The following is a 19,837-nucleotide window of genomic DNA, read 5'->3' as shown; positions in this document are numbered from 1 at the left end:
TTATCCCAGTTATCATATATATTTAATTTAAACTTGTAAAGTACAAAAAATAGTAATATTTAAAAATATACCATGTGTTGGGCTGGAGAGATGGCTCAGTAGTTAAGAGCACTGGCTGCTCTTCCAGAGGTCCTGAGTTCAATTCCCAGCAACCACATAGTGGCTCATAGCCATCTGTGATAAGATCTGATGCCCTCTTCTAGCATGCAGGTATATATGCAGAGCACTCATACATAAAATATAAATTAAATAAATTAAAAAATATATATATATATACCATGTCAATATATGTGAGAGTGAAGAAGAAATTAGGTAAGAAAACTCCTAATATTTTCAAAATGACAGTGCATTCTTTTCTTTAAAAATTATGAATGTGTACGTATGTGCGCAAGTGCAGGTCTGTGTACATGGGGTGCATGTGTGTACAGGCCAGAGGACAACCTCCGGTGTCATCCTCAGACATGCTGCCCACCTCCTTTGAGACATGGTCTTTCACTGGCCTGGAGCTCTCTATCACAGTAGACTGGACAGCCAACAGGCCCCAGGAGCCTCCTGCCTTTCCTGCCTGGGCACTGAGATTACAAGCATGCCCAGTTACGACCATGGCGGGCATTTCTACTTGGATTCCAAGAACTGAATAAAGGTCTTTGTGAGCCAGGCAGTGGTGGCACACACCTTTAATCCCAGCACTCAGGAGGCAGAGGCAGGCGGATCTCTGTGAGTTCAAGGCCAGCCTGGTCTACAGAGTGAGTTCCAGGAAAGGCTCCAAAGTTACACAGAGAAACCCTGTCTCGAACACACACACACACACACACACACACACACACACACACACACACACACACACGGTCTTTGTGATTAAAAGGTAAGTATTTTACCATCTAAATCATCTCCCAACTCTGACACACTATTCTAACATTAACAGTTTCTAAAAGCAAAACCAAGTTCTAAATGTATACCTTAATCATGGTTAATAGTTAAATTGAACCTTACTTATGCCAAATTATTTCAATAAAAATTTAAATTGAAGAATCTTTCTTCAACCAAATTCTTAGAAACTGATAAAAACAGAGATGCTGAGTGAGGCTGGAGTGGGAAGTGCACTGTGAAAGCAGTCTATGGCCCCAGCCCATCCATCAGAGCCACTGACATCTGCTGCACAGCTGGCCAGCACATGAAGCTACAGGGATTCCAGTCCACAGGAATTATGGAAATGAGTGTGACAAACAGCTCACAAGAAAATGAGAGCTTTACAATGTCCTGACTTTGGAAGAACCTCTCAAAATTCTCTCCTCCCTTTACAAATGCTTCCTGATGACTAGCTGCACCAGATCTAGGCCATGCTAATGATATGTGTCACAGTCTAGTCTGGGTAAGGGTAGTAACAGACCAAAGTAAGCAATAGGAATTCTCCTAAGATTTTTATTTGTAATAAATATTATTAAAGCACCAGAATGAGCAGAGAGGTGGGGGTGCATGTCTTTAATTCCAGCACTTGAGAGGCAGAGGCAGGCTGATCTCTGTGAGTTCGAGGCCAGTCTGGTCTACAGAGTGAGTTCCAGGGCAGCCAGGGGTGTTACACAGAGAAACTGTCTTGAAAAAACAAAACAACAACAAACCAAAAAACCCAAACAAACAAAACACAACAACAAAAGAACCAAACTGAGTGTGTGCAGGTTAGTAACAGGAGGAGTCAGAGAGGGTTTATAGAAGGCAGAAAGCAGGTTAAACAAAGATGAATTCTTCTCCTTCTTTACCTTTTCTTATACAAGGTCCTTAAGTGAAGCCTGCTGCTCAGTCCTCTTTAACTACACTCAATTTCATTCTTCTCTTCACCTCTTGACTTATTTGAACCAAATTTACCAAGAAATATACATATATACATATACATATATATATATGTATATGGCTGGATGGATGATGTATCAACAAAGGACCTTAAATAGCCCAAATAACCCCAACCAAAGACAAAGCTAGTGGCTTTGCCCTGCCTGGTGGTGAGTCTCTGATCTGGTGTCACCGGCGGACTGCACAATGACAGTGGTATGGACAGTATGGAACAGACCGTACTTAGACAGTCCTCGAATCTGCTGATCCACGAAGATTTCTTTATCCAAATAGAGAAAAGTCACAAAAGGGAAGTTATAAATGGACTGCATTAAAAATTCCTCCCCAAGTTAATGTAGAATAACTTGATTTCTTTTTTTTTTTTCCTGAGACAGGGTTTCTCTGTGTAGTTTTGGTGCCTGTCCCCGATCTCTCTGTGTAGACCAGGCTGGCCTCGAACTCACAGAGATCTGCCTGGCTCTGCCTCCCGAGTGCTGGGATTAAAGGCGTGCGCCAATGCCGCCTGGCCTTAACTTGATTTCTTTATGTGTAAATGCATTTACATTTATTGAGATATAGGTAAGCACACGCACATTTGATCCAAAATTCAATTGAGTTTATCTACCATTTAGTACCAGCACTTAGGAGGCAGAGTTCTGAGGTCAGCCTGGTCTACATAGCAAGTTTCAAGATAGCCATGGCTGCATAGTGACCCTGGCTTTAAAAAGCAAACAAACAAAAAAAAAAAACATTTTGTCATTTGTTTGGTGGTAGATAAATATGAAAATACATTTGTTAGTGAGCATAAAATTTAATGTGAAGCTTCACAATTTCTTTTTTAAATGCCAGTTCCAACTATATATAAGTTAATTAAGTTGTATAGACTTAGGATATGATTAATTTTAATGTGATGTTTTTATTTAATTGCCAGTAAACTTTTAAAAAGTAATAAAAAAAATAAATAAATGCATGGCCATGAGATGGCTCAGAAGGTGATTCCTGGGTCCTACACAGCAGAGAGAACCCACTCCTGCAAGCTGTCCTTTGACTGACTATACACATGCCATGGAACAAATAAATACACAAACCGCAAATGTCAAACTCAATGAATTCTCACATATTAAACTCTTGGGACCAAACCCAGATCAAAAAAGACCCCAAACATTATCAGCACTAAAAGCTCCCCTTGTCCCTTCCAGTCACTTTATTTCCACCATCAGTCCTAATTAGCCTAACTTCTTACATCACCATGCAAGGTTTAATGAATTTTAGTTTGTTAAGACTGACCTGTGTAAGTAGAATAGAGTTTAATGAACTATCACTGATGTATAAACATCTTATCTCAAGAGTCAAGAGTGGGAAAAATTGGGCTGGAGAGATGGCTCAGCTGTTAAGAGCAATGGCCACTCTACCAGAGGACCCATGTTCAATTCCCAGCACCCACATGGCAGCTCACAACTTTCTGTAATCCAACTCAATGTGACTGGACACCTTTGTACAGACATAAATGCAGGCAAAACACCATGGCACATAAAATTAAAAAAAAAAATCATTAAAGAAGTGGGAAAAAACAGTTAACTGAAATTCACCTAACTTGGAGAAATACCTTAGAAGCCACACTGGAATGAGTGGCTGAACACATTAGGGAAACAAAAGGATCCAGACGGTTTACCACTGTCAGCTGCTTCTCCAAAGTCCACATGATCCACTTGCTAACTGCCCCAATGAACTAGCTGGAGATTGGTTTTGGTTTCCTCTGCGTACTCCTCCACTGTTCCATGTTGATTCCACCGTAAAATTCTCTTAAGGTTCTCAGAGCCACGTCTGTAGGAAATTCACTGGTGGAGACACTTGCCTCCACCCTGGGAGCCGTGCGTAGCCGAAAGCACCTCGGTCCTTCCACAGCTGCTGTGGACAAGGAGCCACTGCTGCCCACTAGCTAGGCTTGTTTGGTGTCTGGAGCGCTGCCTGGAGTTTGTATATTTCTAGGTCTCTTGTTGGCATGCTGAGGGCTGCCCCAAAGGTTTGTGACCACTGGGGGGCCCTCTGTGCTCCTTATAGTGATGTAGCATCTGTATATTTTTGGAAAAAAATTAGGGATGGTCTGAGCCATCATCTACTGCCAGCCACAAAGTGGCAGGACATAGAGGGAAGGATTAACCAAAACTAAGGATGCATAAAAAAAGCCATATAGAAACCTATTTTTTAGTTTTATTAAAAAATAAAGTTAAAACAGTTATAGCCATTTGCCTAGGCCCTTTGGACTCTGGATAAGCAATTAAAGGTCAAATTAAATAGTCCAAAACTAATCTCCTAAGTTGATCAATGTAAATTTCAGTCTCACATTTGAAATGTTATGTTCATGATGCTCAGATGTATTGTTATTTAGTTTGTTAGCTGTAATAAAATACTATCCATGAAAATATAATTTTAAAAACCCTATTTAATGGAGTGACTCTACTTGAGTAGATTAAGCTCCTCCCAGTGCCGTGTGTGTGTGTGTGTGTGTGTGTGTGTGTGTGTGTGTGTGTGGTGTGTGTTCTCCAAAATGATACAGGACTATTGCCTGTTGTGGAATATTACTTTAACTATATTTGTTTGTGCTGACTTTGTTAATGATGTAAAGATGTGTTGCATTGCCTGCCTAAGGAACCTGATTGATCTAAAAAAAAAAAAGCTGAACAGCTAATAGCTAGGCAGTAGAGAGATAGGAGGAGCTGGAGAGGGGAGGGGAGAGAGGGGGAGGGAAGGAGGGAGGAAGGGAGCAACCTGGGGCCAGCTAGGCAGCCAGACACAAAGTGGGACATACAGAATGAAAGAAAGGTAAAAAGCACCAAGGCAAAACTCTGATGAAGAGAAACAGTTAAAATAAGAGCTAGTGGGACAAGCCTAAACTAAGACTGAGCACTGATAACTAATAGTAAGTCTCTGTGTCTTTACTTGGGTGCTGTCTCATGGCCCCAGAAGAAGGCCTGCTACAACTGCCATGCTCTGGGTTGCTCAAGAGAAATGGCTCGGTCCTCTGGCTGAAGACACCAACGTCTACTCAACAAGCATTCTTTCCTTTTCCCATATATTTCTATCACAACCCCAGGCTCACTAATTTGTACTGTGAAGATTTATGAGTCTCTTTTCCCAGCAGTGTAAAATTACTTAAGACTCAGAGACCCAAATTTGTGTTATCTTCATGTTTCCTACTTTAATGTCCTGTCAACAAATGGCCATCCTTTGACGATACATTAGCATGAATCTATGAACTGAGTGTGATTATTTAAATGAGTATTTCTAGATTATAGTAGTCACATTTATATACGGACAGGAAAACTAAAGCAATAACACAGGCAGAGACTGGGATACATACCCATGAAGGTCTGACTACAGAGCCAGGAAACATACATTTGGAACCACAGTTTTTTACAAATTTATTATCAGCCAGGCTGTGGTGGTACGAGCCTTTAATCTCAGCACTCAGGAGGCAGAGCCAGGTGGATCTCTGTGAGTTCGAGGCCAGCCTGGTCTACAGAGCGAGTTCCAGGACAGGCACTAAAGCTACACAGAGAAACCCTCAAATAATAATAATAATAATAATAATAATAATAATAATAATAATAATAAATTTGATGTCATTGTGCATGTGTTTGCATCACTGCATTTTTATGAAGGTCAGAAGGAAATCAGTGGAACTGGTCCTCTCACTCTACCACGCAGGTTTGGGGACTGAACTCAGGTCACATAGCTTGGCAGTAAGCACCGTTACCTACAGAGCCATCTCAATAGCTCAGAGCCATAGCTTTATAAAAGTAAAAACACAATCTCAGAGATGCAATGTTTAGTTTAAGTGTATGCATAACTACTAACTGTATTAACATGAGAATGCTTCCTTTGGAGTAAGGAGATTCTAATTACCACATGGAAAGCTGTGCTTCCGAAAGAAAAATGGACACAGCAATAAGAAAACAACAGAACCTCAATTTTAGCTGGTGTATGTGAAGACATCAGTCCCACTCCTGCCATGGAGAACATTAGCTTTATATAAAAACTGACTGTCATTGACCAGAATTAAGTAACAACAGGAACGTTGAGAATTAGTGATATTTATTGGAGGAGGGTATTCATATAAATAACTGAAATTAATTTTACCCCAAATAAATAAATGTGCACATTGCAAGATCTTCATGACATCTTTACTTCTCCTTAAAATCTTTTTTCTGTAAATACTTGTTTAGAAAAATATTTATCAGCTTTCAATTCATATGATGGGAAATACAGCAGAGACATTATGTCAGCTGATATGGTAATAACAAAAACCTCACTTACTGCTATTTCTCTGCATGCTGACATAGAGATTCCAGTTCCTTCTATTTGTTTTAAAGCGTAGTCTTTATCGTCCTTCCTGTAAAAACAAAATTATTTTAATATACAGGTAGCTCTATGTTTACATGCACTTTAATATTAAGTACTACATAAAAATAAAAACATGTGCTTAACACCAACATCAGTTGGGAAAATCATCTTAGATATGTAGGTCAAGGCAATTACTTGTGGAGGGGTGTTAACAGTACCAGAATGCAAAGCCTTGTCTGGGACTCCAGTTACTTGTGAGGGACAGAATCAGACATCGCTCTCCAGATTCCTAGAGACAAGTTTCCTTCTAATTATGAAATAAAGCTTGATTTCTAAAACCAGTTTCCATGTCAAAGGATCAGAAAAGTCAAGATACACCACTAATGCACAAAATGGTTGTAACTTTAAAGACAAAACCCATTATAATCATACTCTCATGGTGTATAACTTAGGTCACACCCAAGCATCTTTAAGAGACATTCTCTTAGCACCTATTTCTAAGTATTATGTATCAAGAACTGTTCTAAAGCCTAGGAATACACCAGGGTTCGACCTATTACAGTTTCGTGTATCTACTGTCTTGGTAACTAATCTGCTATCACACAATGCCAGTACTACAACAGGCTAAGTGTAAATCCAAGGGTTTTCTGACTTAATCCAGGGGTGACTCTGACAAAGACCCAAGCAAAGACTTCTCGGAAGTTCCATCTACCTGGGGGGATGGCTCAGGTTTTGGGGACTCTGATGCCCTTTATTTTCTTGAGGACCCCAAAGAAGACCAAAAAACAGAAAAGTTGAAGAATATCCCACCTTGATGACTTTTATTAAACTGAACATAAAGTCATACCTTAACAGGAAATGCAGAGGAGTGGGGAGCATACAGTGAGGGACTGATTGAATCTACCCGTTGTAAAAAAAAAAGTTAAGGTCACTTAATGCTTTATTCTTTTAAGTTATTTTTAAAACTTACATTTTTCTTTTACAACGCATTTCTACCAAATCCTCAGGTACACAAATCGCAATTATTCAATTATGACAGTATTTCCCATGGGAAATTGTTTTATGATAATGGATTTTACAACATACTTCATAGTAAAAGCTCCATAGGCCTCATAATATAAGAAAGATATTCTTTACTTTAATACTAATTCTAAATGGTTTTTCAAAGTCCAAAATAAGACATAAAAATAAACACACTGGGACCAAGGTAAGTCTGCTAGACACATTTATATGCAGGGTAGTAACTGATTAAATATTATACAATATATTCTGCATTTTCAAGGTAGAAGATGAGTTGGAGGCCAGTCTGATCTACAGCGTTAATTCTAGGATAGCTAGAGTTACACAGAAAAACTCTGTCTCAAAAAACAAAAACAAAAACAAATTTTATATAAGCTTAAACAAACAGACTTTTTTTTTAAACATGGTAATACTTGAATCTGGGAAAAATGTAAATAACTGAATATATAGGATAAACCTCCAAGTGCATAAAACTACCTTACAGGGCACGATTGTAATATTGGACAGCCATCTCTTACTGTTGGTGGGAGTCAAAAGTTGTATTTGGCCGGGCCGGTGGTGGCTCACACCTTTAGTCCCAGCACTTGGAGGCAGAGGCAGGCAGATCTCTGTGAGTTCAAGGCCAGCCTGGTCTCCAAAGCGAGGTCCAGGAAAGGTACAAAGCTACACAGAGAAACCCTGTCTCGAAAAACCAAAAAAAAAAAAAAAAAAAAAAGTTATACTTGGATTGTCAAGTGCAGAAGAAGGGGCTATACTCAGCCCTTGTGTTGTCCAAAGATTAACTGCATGCAACATCTAACACTTAGGAACTTCATAAATGCTTAGTGGGGCCAGCAATGAACATTTTGGAAACAAACATGAATTTGGAGAACTTGGTTCTCAATGCCAGTTGTGGAGCAAGTCTTGGACTAATTCTAAACTGTGAGAGATTATAAAAAACTGAGGGATGACTCTAGGCAGGCAGTGGTGGCATACACCTTTAATCCCAGCACTGGGAAGCAGAGGCAGTTTGATCTCTGTGAGTTCAAGGCCAGCCTGATCAACAGAGCGAGTTCCAGGACAACCAGGGCTACATGGAGAAACCCTGTCTTGAAAAACCAAACAAACAACAATAAACTCAAGGGCTCTCCTCAGATGTGGTATGGAACTGAAGTTCTGTGTATAAATAAAGAATGATCAACTATAATGACAGACAATAGAATATTACACACACACACACACACACACACACACACACACACACACACACCAGCACAACTCCACAGACAATTTTGTTTGTTCTCTTGATCCCAATTTCCTTATCTCTTCCCTTCCAAAAGAATTAAAGTGTTAGAAATATATAATCTATAGCTTCCACATCTATATTAATTAGTTCATGTATCAAAATTCAAATACAAGAAATTAGTTAAAAAATAGGAAAACCCCACAGGTTACCTGAAAAATCTTGATCTTTCTAGGCAATCAAAGAGGTTTAGAAAAGCTATAGATTTTGTGTGCAGCTTTTGGAAGGCCAAGACCTGCTCCCCTCTCTGTGAACTGCAATACTCTAATTCAGTGCTGCAGTGTACTGAGGATCTCAGGGCAGTGCTGACAACACTCTTGGACAGCATGCAGGAGCTCCTGAAGCAGATGGAGCAAAGCTTTCCTGTTACTTTCTGTGAAGTAATTAAAGCCAAAAATACAGCATTCCACATGCAAGGGAAATCCAGATTGGAAACTGGCTTCCCACTGGCTGCCAACAGAGCCTCCTCACTAAACAAAATCTGAGCAAGCCACTGATGGCCTTACTAGTCTAACAGTTAGATACCCACGTCATACTGAGGCAAACAATACTTAGCATTAGCTAAAAAGGTATAGAGGAAAATGTAGGTGATGGAGAAAGGTGACTCGATGACCTAAATGCTCCTTTAATTCTAGATCACATAAGAATGTCTAAAAAAAATGAAGCACTAAGGAACAATTTTGTAAATACTGGCGGACAACACTAGGAAATCACCACTGATGGTCAACAAACTACTTAGTGGCCTGCTAATAACCCCAAGACATTCCTCACTTCACCATCCTCAAGGACTTAACAGAGTAACAGTCTTCCATACTTTGTGATGTTATAAATTGGGTAACTTGATTGTGGAAGGGGGATCTACAGTGCAAAACAAATCACCACCGTAAATGTTCTTCTAGTGTTCCTCTCCTTAAAATCTACACGGTCACATAAGTAGGCCATACCTAATTTGGACATTGTTTATGGATGTCTTTATCTAAATAAAATCTGACTTTTTGTAAACAAAGGGGCATGGAGGTAAAAACACAATTCTCACCTCAAAGAGAGTAAGAGACAGTTTATTCTAGAAACAAACATGAGTGACTGTGTCCTGGAAACACGGACTCATGTTACCCTGAGTGTCAGTCCAACTCCAAATCAGTTCCATGAAGTTTTATATAAGAGAACAAATTAAATCATAAACCAAGGTAATTTTAAAATACATTGGTGGAAACAGCAGAGAGGTGGGGCACTGCCACGCTAGGGAATCTCTGCTATAGAGATACCCGACAATGTCTGAAAACACTCTTAGGGTTGCAGAAGCCAGGGATCTGTGAGGTTACACACTGAGGTAGGCAATAAATGTCTCCGGGTAGAAGGCTAACGGTAGCCTAAGATAACTTTGGCTCTGGACTTGCAATACTCCAACCTCTTCACATCACTGAAGTTCTCATCAAGTCAATATTTGTAGTTGCAGCTTCTTTTCTGCAACTTTGTCCTGAAGGAAAAAGATCTACAGATAACTGCACATTTGTTAAGACTGAATCCAAACACCTGCCGGCTTTAGGCCACACCCCCTGGCAGTACACTGCTAACAGGAAGACTGCACAGACAATGAAAGGGCTCAGGAGGACTCAGGATCTCTGCCTCTGTATCCCTGCTGTCCTGCAGACCCCAAACCCAATGGTTTTGTTTGTTTGTAGAGACAGACCTCACGGTTGTTCATACTGTCCTAAACTCACTATGGAGCTCAGACTGGCCTCAATCTCTGAGCAATCCTCCTGTTCCAATCTCTTAAGTATGGAGATTACAAGTTATAAGCACAATGCCTGACCCACACACATTCTATCTATACCATCTCCTGAACGCTGAAGGCTGCATGTATTTTCCCTGATTATCTTCTTTAATGAGATCTCCCTTAGGGGAGTGAGCAGTTCCTCAGGACAGCTCTGCTCTGAGATTTTCCATAAGCACCCTTCATGTTTTCAGCAAGTCCTGGAGCAGAATGATATTCTGCAGCATCTACTCCAGTGGACCATCAGATGATGCTGTCTGAAAATAGGAATAGGCAGACTCTCACACTCGAGTACTTTCCTACCTTAGCTCAGAGAAGACATGAGGCAATCTGAGATGGTTTATGCCCAGTACACATAACTAAGAGATTCACTGACCATCAGAGGCAGAAGATTGTCATCATCCCATAATGGGTATTAGAGGGCTTAACCAAGTTCTTGATATCCAAGTCTCTTTCCTGGGTCCAATTTAAAATGAGAATTAAGCAGCTTCCTTCTCTGAACTTATCTAAGAATTTCCAGCTACTCATATGCTTTGGCATTGCTTCATGGGAATCAGAGATCAAAAGCTTCATGACACAGGGGCCAATAACCACTACCCATTTCTTCTGAGAAAGTCAGAGTACACCCAACTAATGAGGCTTCTACTGACTTGGTTTCAAGGTCTTTTTTAAAATTTTATTTTATTTTTAGTTATGTGTATGTACACATATATGCCACATGGCTGTAGGTGCCAAACCAGAAAAGCATCAGATCCTCTGGAAGTGGGGTTGCAGGTAGATGTAAGATGCCTGATGTAGGTTCTGGAAACTGAATTCAGGTCCTCTGGAAGAACAGTAAACATTCTTAACCACTAAGGCATCTCTGCAGCCTGGCTTACAGGTTTTTTTAAACTTCAAGGTCATTCATATTGTACAATATTTTGTTGCTCACTGAAAAAAACACTCAGCAAGGAAGCTTCCCTCATATAATATGCTATGGTTTTTTTTATCTCTCTTGTATTTCCATTCATGCTATAATAATGTGTCATGGGGCAGAAAATGTGATGGTTGATCTTTTTTTGTTTTGTTTTGTTTTTTCAAGACACAGTTTCTCTGTGTAGTTTTGGTGCCTGTCCTGAATCTCGCTCTGTAGACCAGGCTGGCCTAGAACCCACAGAGATCAGCCTGGCTCTGATGGTTGATCTTAAAATTGACTTGCCACAAGTCAGCATGCTCTGAGTAGGAGCCTCAACTGAAGAACTGTCCTGCTTGCCTTTCCTGATATGGAAAGACCCACCCCAAGTGTGGGTAGAACCTTCTTACAGTAGCCCTCATAAAGGACCATGGAAGAAGGAAGATCATTTGACTTTCCTTTTTCAAGCCTGGCCCTCCCTGTCAGAGTGTTGATTTACCCTGCAGCGGCTGCTGGCTGCTGCTACTGTCTCTGATTTCAGAACCGGTATTTCTATTGTTGACTTAAGACCTGGGGTTCTCCAGGATCCTTCTGAGGCCGGATTGGGACTGCTGAGGCACCCTAGCCTTGTGGAATGAACCGACTACTGGGTTCTCAGCCTTCCCAGTGAGACAGCCACTGTGGGACAACTCTAACCACTGAAACACCAAGCCTCAAAGACCAAAAAACTACTGGGTTCTCAATCACAGGTGTGAAATAGCTATTGATAATACTTTAACTTCAGCTGGCTTAATAAATTCTGTATTTTTTCATCCTATCAGTTTTGTTCCTCTAGAAATGCTAATACAGCGAGATAGTGTTCAAGAGCCAAATTCAGTGCATGGCCCATTAATATACTGTCCACAAGCTATGTAGGTTTTTATATATTTAAACAATGGCTTAAAATATACCCACCTATTCACCCTACATACCACAAAAAATGAGACTACATGTGACCCATCATATCTAAACATTTCTTCTCTGGCTTTCTTCAGGGAAAATTTGTTGATCCATGCTACTCTTCTACTTCCTAAAAAGGAAGAAACTGGTGCTGATAAACTATGCCCTAAATAGACACCAGAAACACTAGAAAATTCACACTGAGTTGGTTGTTGATGGGTCCTAATTTAAAAACCAAGTAAGAGGGCTAAGTCTATAGTCTAGTAGCAAAGCACTTGTCTAGGACAGCCCAGAGTCTGGTCCCTAGCATTACAAAAAATAGCACCAGTGGTTTAGAAGTTGAATCTGAAAAAGAAATGTATTAAAATTATATACTCTGAGCCGGGCAGTGGTGGCACACCCCTTTGACCCCAGCACTCAGGAGGCAGAGGCAGGCAGATCTCTGAGTTCGAAGCCATCCTGGTCTACAAAAGTGAGTTCCAGGACAGGCTCCAAAGCTACACAGAGAAACCCTGTCTCAAAAAGCTTAATAAAAAAATAAATAAATAAATAAAAAATAAAAAAAAGAAAGAAAAAAAAAAAGAAAAATTTATATACTCTGATAGAGAGATTCATAGATGACTTCATCCATCAATATTACAAGGAAAACTTTTTATTAAAACTACTCCAGGCCTGGCAGTGGTGGCGCACTCCTTTAATCCCAGCACTCATGAGAAAGAAGTAGGCAGATCTCTGTGAGTTCGAGGTCAGCCTGGTCTACAGAGCGAAATCCAGGACAGGCACCAAAACTACATGGAGAAACCCTGTCTCGAAAAAACAAAACAAAACAACAACAAAAACAACCTGCTCCAGGTCTCATCTCTCTTAAGCATAATCCATGATTAAGATAATAAAGGTCTGTGGGCATTGGTGGCACATGACTTTAGTCCCAGCACTCAGGAGGCAGAGGCAGGCGGATCTTTCTGAGTTCAAGGCCAGCCTGGTCTACAGAGTGAGTTCCAGGACAGCATGAAGAAACCCTGTTTCAAAAAGCAAAATAATAAAGGCCACTCTGATAAGAGCCCAAATGTCAAGGTTTTTCCCAAGACAACTTGATGCTTTCATGTAACTATTCCCCCACCACACCCTCCATGTGTTTTTAGTGTGTCCTGGTTACTATTTTCTTTATTCTTCTGTAAGTATTTTGTTGCTGGACAACAACAAAAAAAATCTACAGCTCAAACAGGAAATTGTAAAAAACAAAACAAAAAAACCTACTGACCTACTGGCTGGGGATGTGGGATGCAAGGACTGAACTAAAGAGGTTGGGCAGGAAAATTCAAGAGTTTTGAGACTGGCCTATGTGGCACAGTGAGACCTTGTCTAAACAGAAAGGGGAAGGGGGGAAAGAGGAGCACTTACCCAATTTTGTGTTCCCAGCCTAAAAGGTGATCTTACCTTTTGCAAAGCACCTCCAATATTCAAGAAAAGTGGAAAGAACCAGGAGAATTCTGAGACTACTATTTGTCAAGTATATAAAGGGCCTTGAACCCCTGTAGTCTAAAGATCAAGACTTTCTGAGGTTTAGTCACACTCCAATTAAGAGGTAGTACAGGCTAACTACATTAGGAATTTTATCTTCAATTATGGACTCCACACAAGTCAAGAAGGCCTGGCCAAATACTGTCTACCAAGGATGCACACTGTTAGTCTAGCGTCTGTATCACCAGAATTACTGGGTTCTGGTTCTGTGTTACACAGTAAGATACTGGAGCCTGGAGAACTTGATGAAGATCAAAGTCTAGCTTAGCACACAGTTCCAGGGGATGGTGGTTTATTTAGTTCACACTTCTGAGCTCCCAGTTACAGCTGGTCATGGCTTCTGGCTAGCAGTCTTTGAGACAATACAGAACACTGTAGGAAAAGAAGGAGAAGTTGTCTTTGTGTTCTAATCTCTTTCCCTTGTATTCTGTGGTGGTGAGTTATCTCCAAGGTCCCAGTTCTTAAACATACTCAGGTGAGTTTCCACCTTTTTACAGCCTCACAATAAAATTCACCAACAGAACCTTGGAGATGATTTCAAAGAACACACAGATCATAGTGCATACATTTTCTTTTGTGAGCTACCCAGCTGCTTTTGTAGTGAACCTGTTTTCCAGGGAGCCAAACTCAACTGCAAAGTGGTTTTCACAAATGGCAAATTTCTGTTGGTCATAGAAAAGTGATTCCCATCTTCATCAAGGCAGGATCTATAGATCCTTCGTGGAAGCTAGTTTTGTAACACACAAAAACAGTCTTAGCTGATGACAAGAGAATGGGTATATATCTAGAGGTGATTTATTACTTTTATTGATACCGAAAAGACACTATCAGCAGCTCCTGCTCCTCTACACTTCCTTGCTATGATGATCTGTGTCCTCAAATTAAACAAACCCTTCCTCCTTCCTCCTTCCTCTCTTAAGATGCTTTTACCATCTATTTTATTAAGGCAACAGGAAAGTAACTAATACAATACAATGTATATGTGTTACCCACATGTACTTACCTTTTTATATTATGTATATGATACCAAAGAGGATTATAAATGCTCATATAAATTAAAACTGCTAAAGTAGCCCAACTTCCTTTTAGATCATAGTGAAACTGAGTTTTAAGGAGGGAAGCCCTCAGCTCCAGCAGCAGCTCTACAGGCTAAGGTTAGCCACCTGTCCAAACACACTAATTTAAAAGGCAAGTAATGGAGAGAAACAAAGAGAAGAGATTGAATGGATGTAGCCATGCTGAGGGAGCAGGAAGACAGATCAAATAACCCTGAGTCCATCTTTAGGATAAAAAGGCAGCCTTTGGACTTAACTTAAAACTGGAACAAAACGTGAGAGACATACACTATTAAGTGGCTTAGCCAAGACGTAGTTTCTTTTTATCTTTTCTTAGTTTGGTTCCACAACATGGTCCAAAGTCCTCCATTGCTCGAGGGGACAGACTAGCTCCCAGGAGATGACTGTTCCTGCAAAGGGCAATCTGCCCTCATAGATAAACACAAGTAGACATATAAACAAGTAAAGGAATAAATGTAAAACAGAATACATCACAGGTCTGGGCTCATCAGTGTTCAAAGGCAAAACTCCTACCAACAGGCTTGGCAGAACTTCTTGTGCTTATTCTGTATTTATAACTCATTAAGGTCAAATGGTTCTAGGTATAATGATGGTTCCTGACATTTTATTATAAAACTGAGTGGGTAGGACCACACAAGTTACTCCCATACACATAACACACAGAAGAAAATGTAATTTAAAAAATTTTAAACCATACTTCAAGATTTGAAGAACTCTGAAGTATTTCCTACATCCTCCTGTCTACAAAAGTATTTATCCTGCAGTTACTGAGATGATTGAGCAGTGGTTAGTTGGAGAGAAATCAGGTGAATATGGTAGAGAGGCTTTTCTTCATAGCTCAATTCCTTTACCTTCTGAAATATTGGTTATGAAAGGTGCAGCCTTCTGGGCATTATCATGGGAAAGACTCAAGCCTTTCTGTGGACAGTGCAGGCTGCATGGCACCGTTTTCAGTGCATCTCACTCATCTACTGAGCATTCTTGTCAGATGTAATGATAATGCTGGGATGATCAGATCAGCACCAGACCACCAAACCATAACCAGACCCCCTTTTGGTGTAAATTTGGCTCTGGGACATGCTTTGAAGTTTCTTCTCAGTCCAATCACTGAGCAGTCATTAGTGGTTGTATATAATGCACAGGTTTAGCTGTCTGTGTGAGAATAGGTTCATTGTTGTGAAGAGTAAGAAAGGACAGTAATTTAAAATGACAATGGTTTTGATTTTCACTTGGCCCATGAGGCAACTATTTATCAAGCTTTTCCTCTTTCCCAATTTACTTCAAATGCTGACTATTGAATGGCAGGCACATGGCGAGTTCTTTGGCTCCTTTGGTAGCTATAAGAGGATCGGCTCTGGTGGCTGCTCTCAGTTGGTTATTGTCAGCTTCTGACGGCTGCCACGGTGTTCTTCTTCTTCAGGGCACTCCTCTTCCCTGGGAAGCTTCTTCACCCAGCACTGCACTGTGTGTCCTTAGCAGTTCCTGGACCAGAGGAGTTGCTGATGTTGCCAGTTGTCTCTGCGGATGTATGACCCATTTTAAACTCAAATAAGAAAATCAGTTGAGCCAGGTGATTGTGGCGCACACCTTAATCCCAGCACTCAGGAGGCAGAGGCAGGAGGATCTCTGTGAGTTTGAGACCAAGCCTGGTCTACAGATCGAGTTCCAGGACAGTCAAGGTTAAACAGAGACCTTGTCTCAAAAAAAAAAAAAAAAAAAAAAAAAAAAAAAAAAAAAAAGGGAAAAAGAAAATCAGTTGAATTTTTTTTTTTTTTTGGTTTAATATCAGGTCCATAGTATAAAAGAAATATAACACTGAATAATGTCATTAGCAAAAAAACAAAGTGACAAATGTACATTCAAGTGACACATAATATAATCACATTTATTAAGAAAGTATTCCAGGCCAGGCAGTGGCAGCCCACACCCTTAATCCCAGCACTCGGAAGGCAGAGGCAGGTGGATCTCTGTGAGTTCAAGGCCAGCCTGGTCTACAGAGCGAGATTCAGGACAGGCACCAAAATTACACAGAGAAACCCTGTCTCGAACCCCCCACCAAAAGAAATGTATTCCAGAATTAAACAACAGATTTAACAATACAAAATCTGCCAAATGAGTAAGCATCCTATTTGGGACTGATGTCAGGAAAAGCAAAGGAGGAGAAACTGAACTATCCATCAATGAGTCAAAGAGTGAACAAATGTAGTACACACTCCCTACAGTGGGCCTCATAAGCACTACACAGGCAAGAAGTCTTCAGCCAAGACACCACACCATGTACTGTTTATATGAAGTTGTCGAGAATAAGCAATTCTAAAAACAGAAAAGTAGACTGAGGGCCACCTAGCTCTAGGATTGGAGGAAATAGGAGTAACTCAGCCCAGGGTTTCCTTTTTGGAGCAGAGGAGAGAAGGGTGCAAAACACTCTAAAATTAGATCACAGTGATAGCTGCAGCTTTATGACTATATGAAAAGGCATCAAACTGCATACTCCAGGGTATTATTGAATTAAATCTCAATAAAGCTCTAGAGAAGCTTCCTGAGCAATATATCTATATATAGCTTCTTTGCAGCATTTCTTCTACAGGTGATATTTTCTCCATAAAAAGAACTAAGATTTAGCTTCCTGCTTAGTGACAAAAGCAAAGCTACATTTTAAATACTTTAAACTAGTAGCCAACATTCCATTCCATTCCAAAAGCTGTCACCCATAATTAAGGAACTGCAAGTAGTTGTACATTCTCCTGGGGGACTAGCAAGCACACGGAACTCAGTGAGCAGTCACTAGTGTAACACAAGCAAATGACACTGGCACTGTGCTTGCTTAGGATGCGGCAGCGCTGAGACCTCTAGCTCTTAAGAGCACTAAGCTGAGCATTTACAACTGAAAACCCCATCCAAAGGGCAGTATCAAGATGAGGCTTAGGTGTTCATCAACCGCTAAATGGATAAAGAAAATCCACAACAGAATTTATTCATTTGTAGAAAAATGAAATTACTGTACCTGCACTAAAACTGATGGAACTAGAGATTGTTATACTAAGTGAATAAGCCAGACTCAGAAAGACATATATTCAAACAGCTCACGTTTTCTCCTATGTGGAAAGTAAACAAGGGATGGGGAGATGAAAGTAAAAGAGATCTAAAGGAAGAGGGGACAGGCAGGGGAAGAGAGAAATGGAAAATATGTCATGAAAGTAAGTGGGCCTCTTTGAGGAGAAGTAAGGGACCAACAAGGAGGGAGGCATGAAAGAGCTCGAAAATAGGGCTAAATAATTATATGTGTATCAAAATGTCATAACAAAATCCACTTGTGTTCGTTAACCAAAAGCTTAATTTTAAAAACCATCGGAAGCACCTTAAAAATAGTGAACTTTCTGCTTATCAAGCAGCTGAGCTACTACACCAGCATCAGAAGGGGCTTGAGTTCCCAATCCTTGCAGGCAAGAAAGGCCAGCACTAAATGCGACTAGGAAAGGAGGTAAGAACAAGGTCAAGGCTACAAGCAACATGACTCAGAAAGGTCAAGTCGAAAGCAGAGAAAGGGGGAAATGAGTAGGGAAGTCATCACTGGGCACACACAATGAGGGCAGAACGAAAGCCAAGCAACAGGAGAGAGAGAGATGACCCAAGAGTCAGAAAACTAAGTCAGCAGAGAATACAAATGGATAAAGGTGAACCACTTGGGTATCCATCATTTATGACAGAAATGAACTATAGGTAGCAACAGTATGACGTCACAATCAGATGTGATAAAAGCAAATACAAACTAAGATGTGAAAATAATGAAATGATAGTAAGTTTGGATACCAACATGGCTCTTTTCGCCAAATAGTAATCTAAAATACACAGAAGGACACTGGTGTGGGAAAGCAAAGCCCAGTACAAAATCTCCACAAGAACCATCTCAACACGTCTGATTTCACAACTGATGTGGTCACGACACAAACAGTATTCTGTACACACCCACTTTTGAGGGGCTTATTCTTGGGGTTTTGATGTGACCGAAACTGTGCCAAGTTGGGGTGCTTGCCCAGCATGCACTAAATACTGGGTTTCATTCCCAGTGATGTAGAACTTGTCCTGGTGGTGTAATCCTGTAATTCTGACAGGGGTCAGAATATGTAGGGACTAGAGGTTCAAGGTCACCAGACTCTGGAAGTGTTGACGAAAGGTAAAATAAGTCTAACTTTGTGGATACAACCGAGGGAGGTTTCTTCCTTGATGGATGGAATCTCTGTAGTCTGCCAAAAATATCACCCACACCAACACCTTCTGGGGTGTTGTGAACACTTGTGGAATTCCACCTCTACATCAAAGTGTGCTATATGCAGAGACAGGTGAGGAGATACATTCAGTACAGTTCTGGTAGCTATATAATGAAAACACAAATGCATTTATCAGGCCAGTACATTAATATTTTATCTGTGAAATAGAATGAGCTGATGAAACATGTGTTCCACATACTCACACAGACAGCTAAGCCTACCAACGGGACAAGCCCAGACATGCAATACTATTAAAAAAATGTATGCATTAATCTGTTTAAAAAGAAGAAAATATTTAAGTGTAGCATGAATTGTTAGTAAATGTAAATTAGTTAGTAAATTGTCTTATTAGTAAAAACAAAACCGGAGCCAGGTATTGGGGTGAACGCTGAAAGATCAGAGAAACAGAACAAGCCACAGCTAACCTCACCTTGATAACTTCTCAGCTGATCCTATTTCCTCAAACTGGAAGCCTCTGCGTCCAAATGGATCTCAGGTGAACTGCTGCTGAAAGCCTAAAAGCTTAACAAACTTAGTTCCTGGTCCTCATGCCTTATATACCTTTCCACTTCCTGCCATCACTTCATGAGATTAAACATGTGTGTCACCATGCCTGGCGGTTTCCAGTGTGGCTTTGAACTCACAGCAATACGGATAGATCACTGTCTGCAGAAGGCTAGGACTAAAGGCGTGTGCTACCACTGCCTAACCTACCACTGCCTAATATAGTGGCTGTTCTGTTCTCTGACCCCCAGATAAGTTTATTGGGGTGTATAATATACATTAAAGTTTCAAGTCTACCACTGCATATGTGTGTGTGTGTGTGTGTGTGTGTGTGTGTATATACACTTCTACACACACACACACAAGGAACCATAGGCAACAGTTAGAGTG

At 40.4% G+C, this 19,837-nt stretch overlaps 1 protein-coding gene across 8 annotated transcripts in view; it reads right to left on the bottom strand.

Moving 5' to 3' along the window:
* Cdk8 (cyclin dependent kinase 8) overlaps positions 1–19,837 on the bottom strand; it is a 65,684-nt gene that overhangs the window by 29,554 nt on the left and 16,293 nt on the right. For all 8 annotated transcript variants that reach the window (XM_037198509.1, XM_037198507.1, XM_028862062.1 and 5 more), the window contains exon 2: positions 6,145–6,220. In XM_037198509.1, coding sequence (XP_037054404.1) covers positions 6,145–6,168 — 24 coding nt within the window. In that variant the 5' untranslated portion in view covers positions 6,169–6,220. The remainder of the gene's footprint in view (positions 1–6,144; positions 6,221–19,837) is intronic.

This window comes from Peromyscus leucopus, chromosome 23 (assembly GCF_004664715.2).
Source record: "Peromyscus leucopus breed LL Stock chromosome 23, UCI_PerLeu_2.1, whole genome shotgun sequence".
NCBI lineage: Eukaryota > Metazoa > Chordata > Mammalia > Rodentia > Cricetidae > Peromyscus > Peromyscus leucopus.
This window is presented reverse-complemented; position numbering and strand designations above follow the sequence as displayed.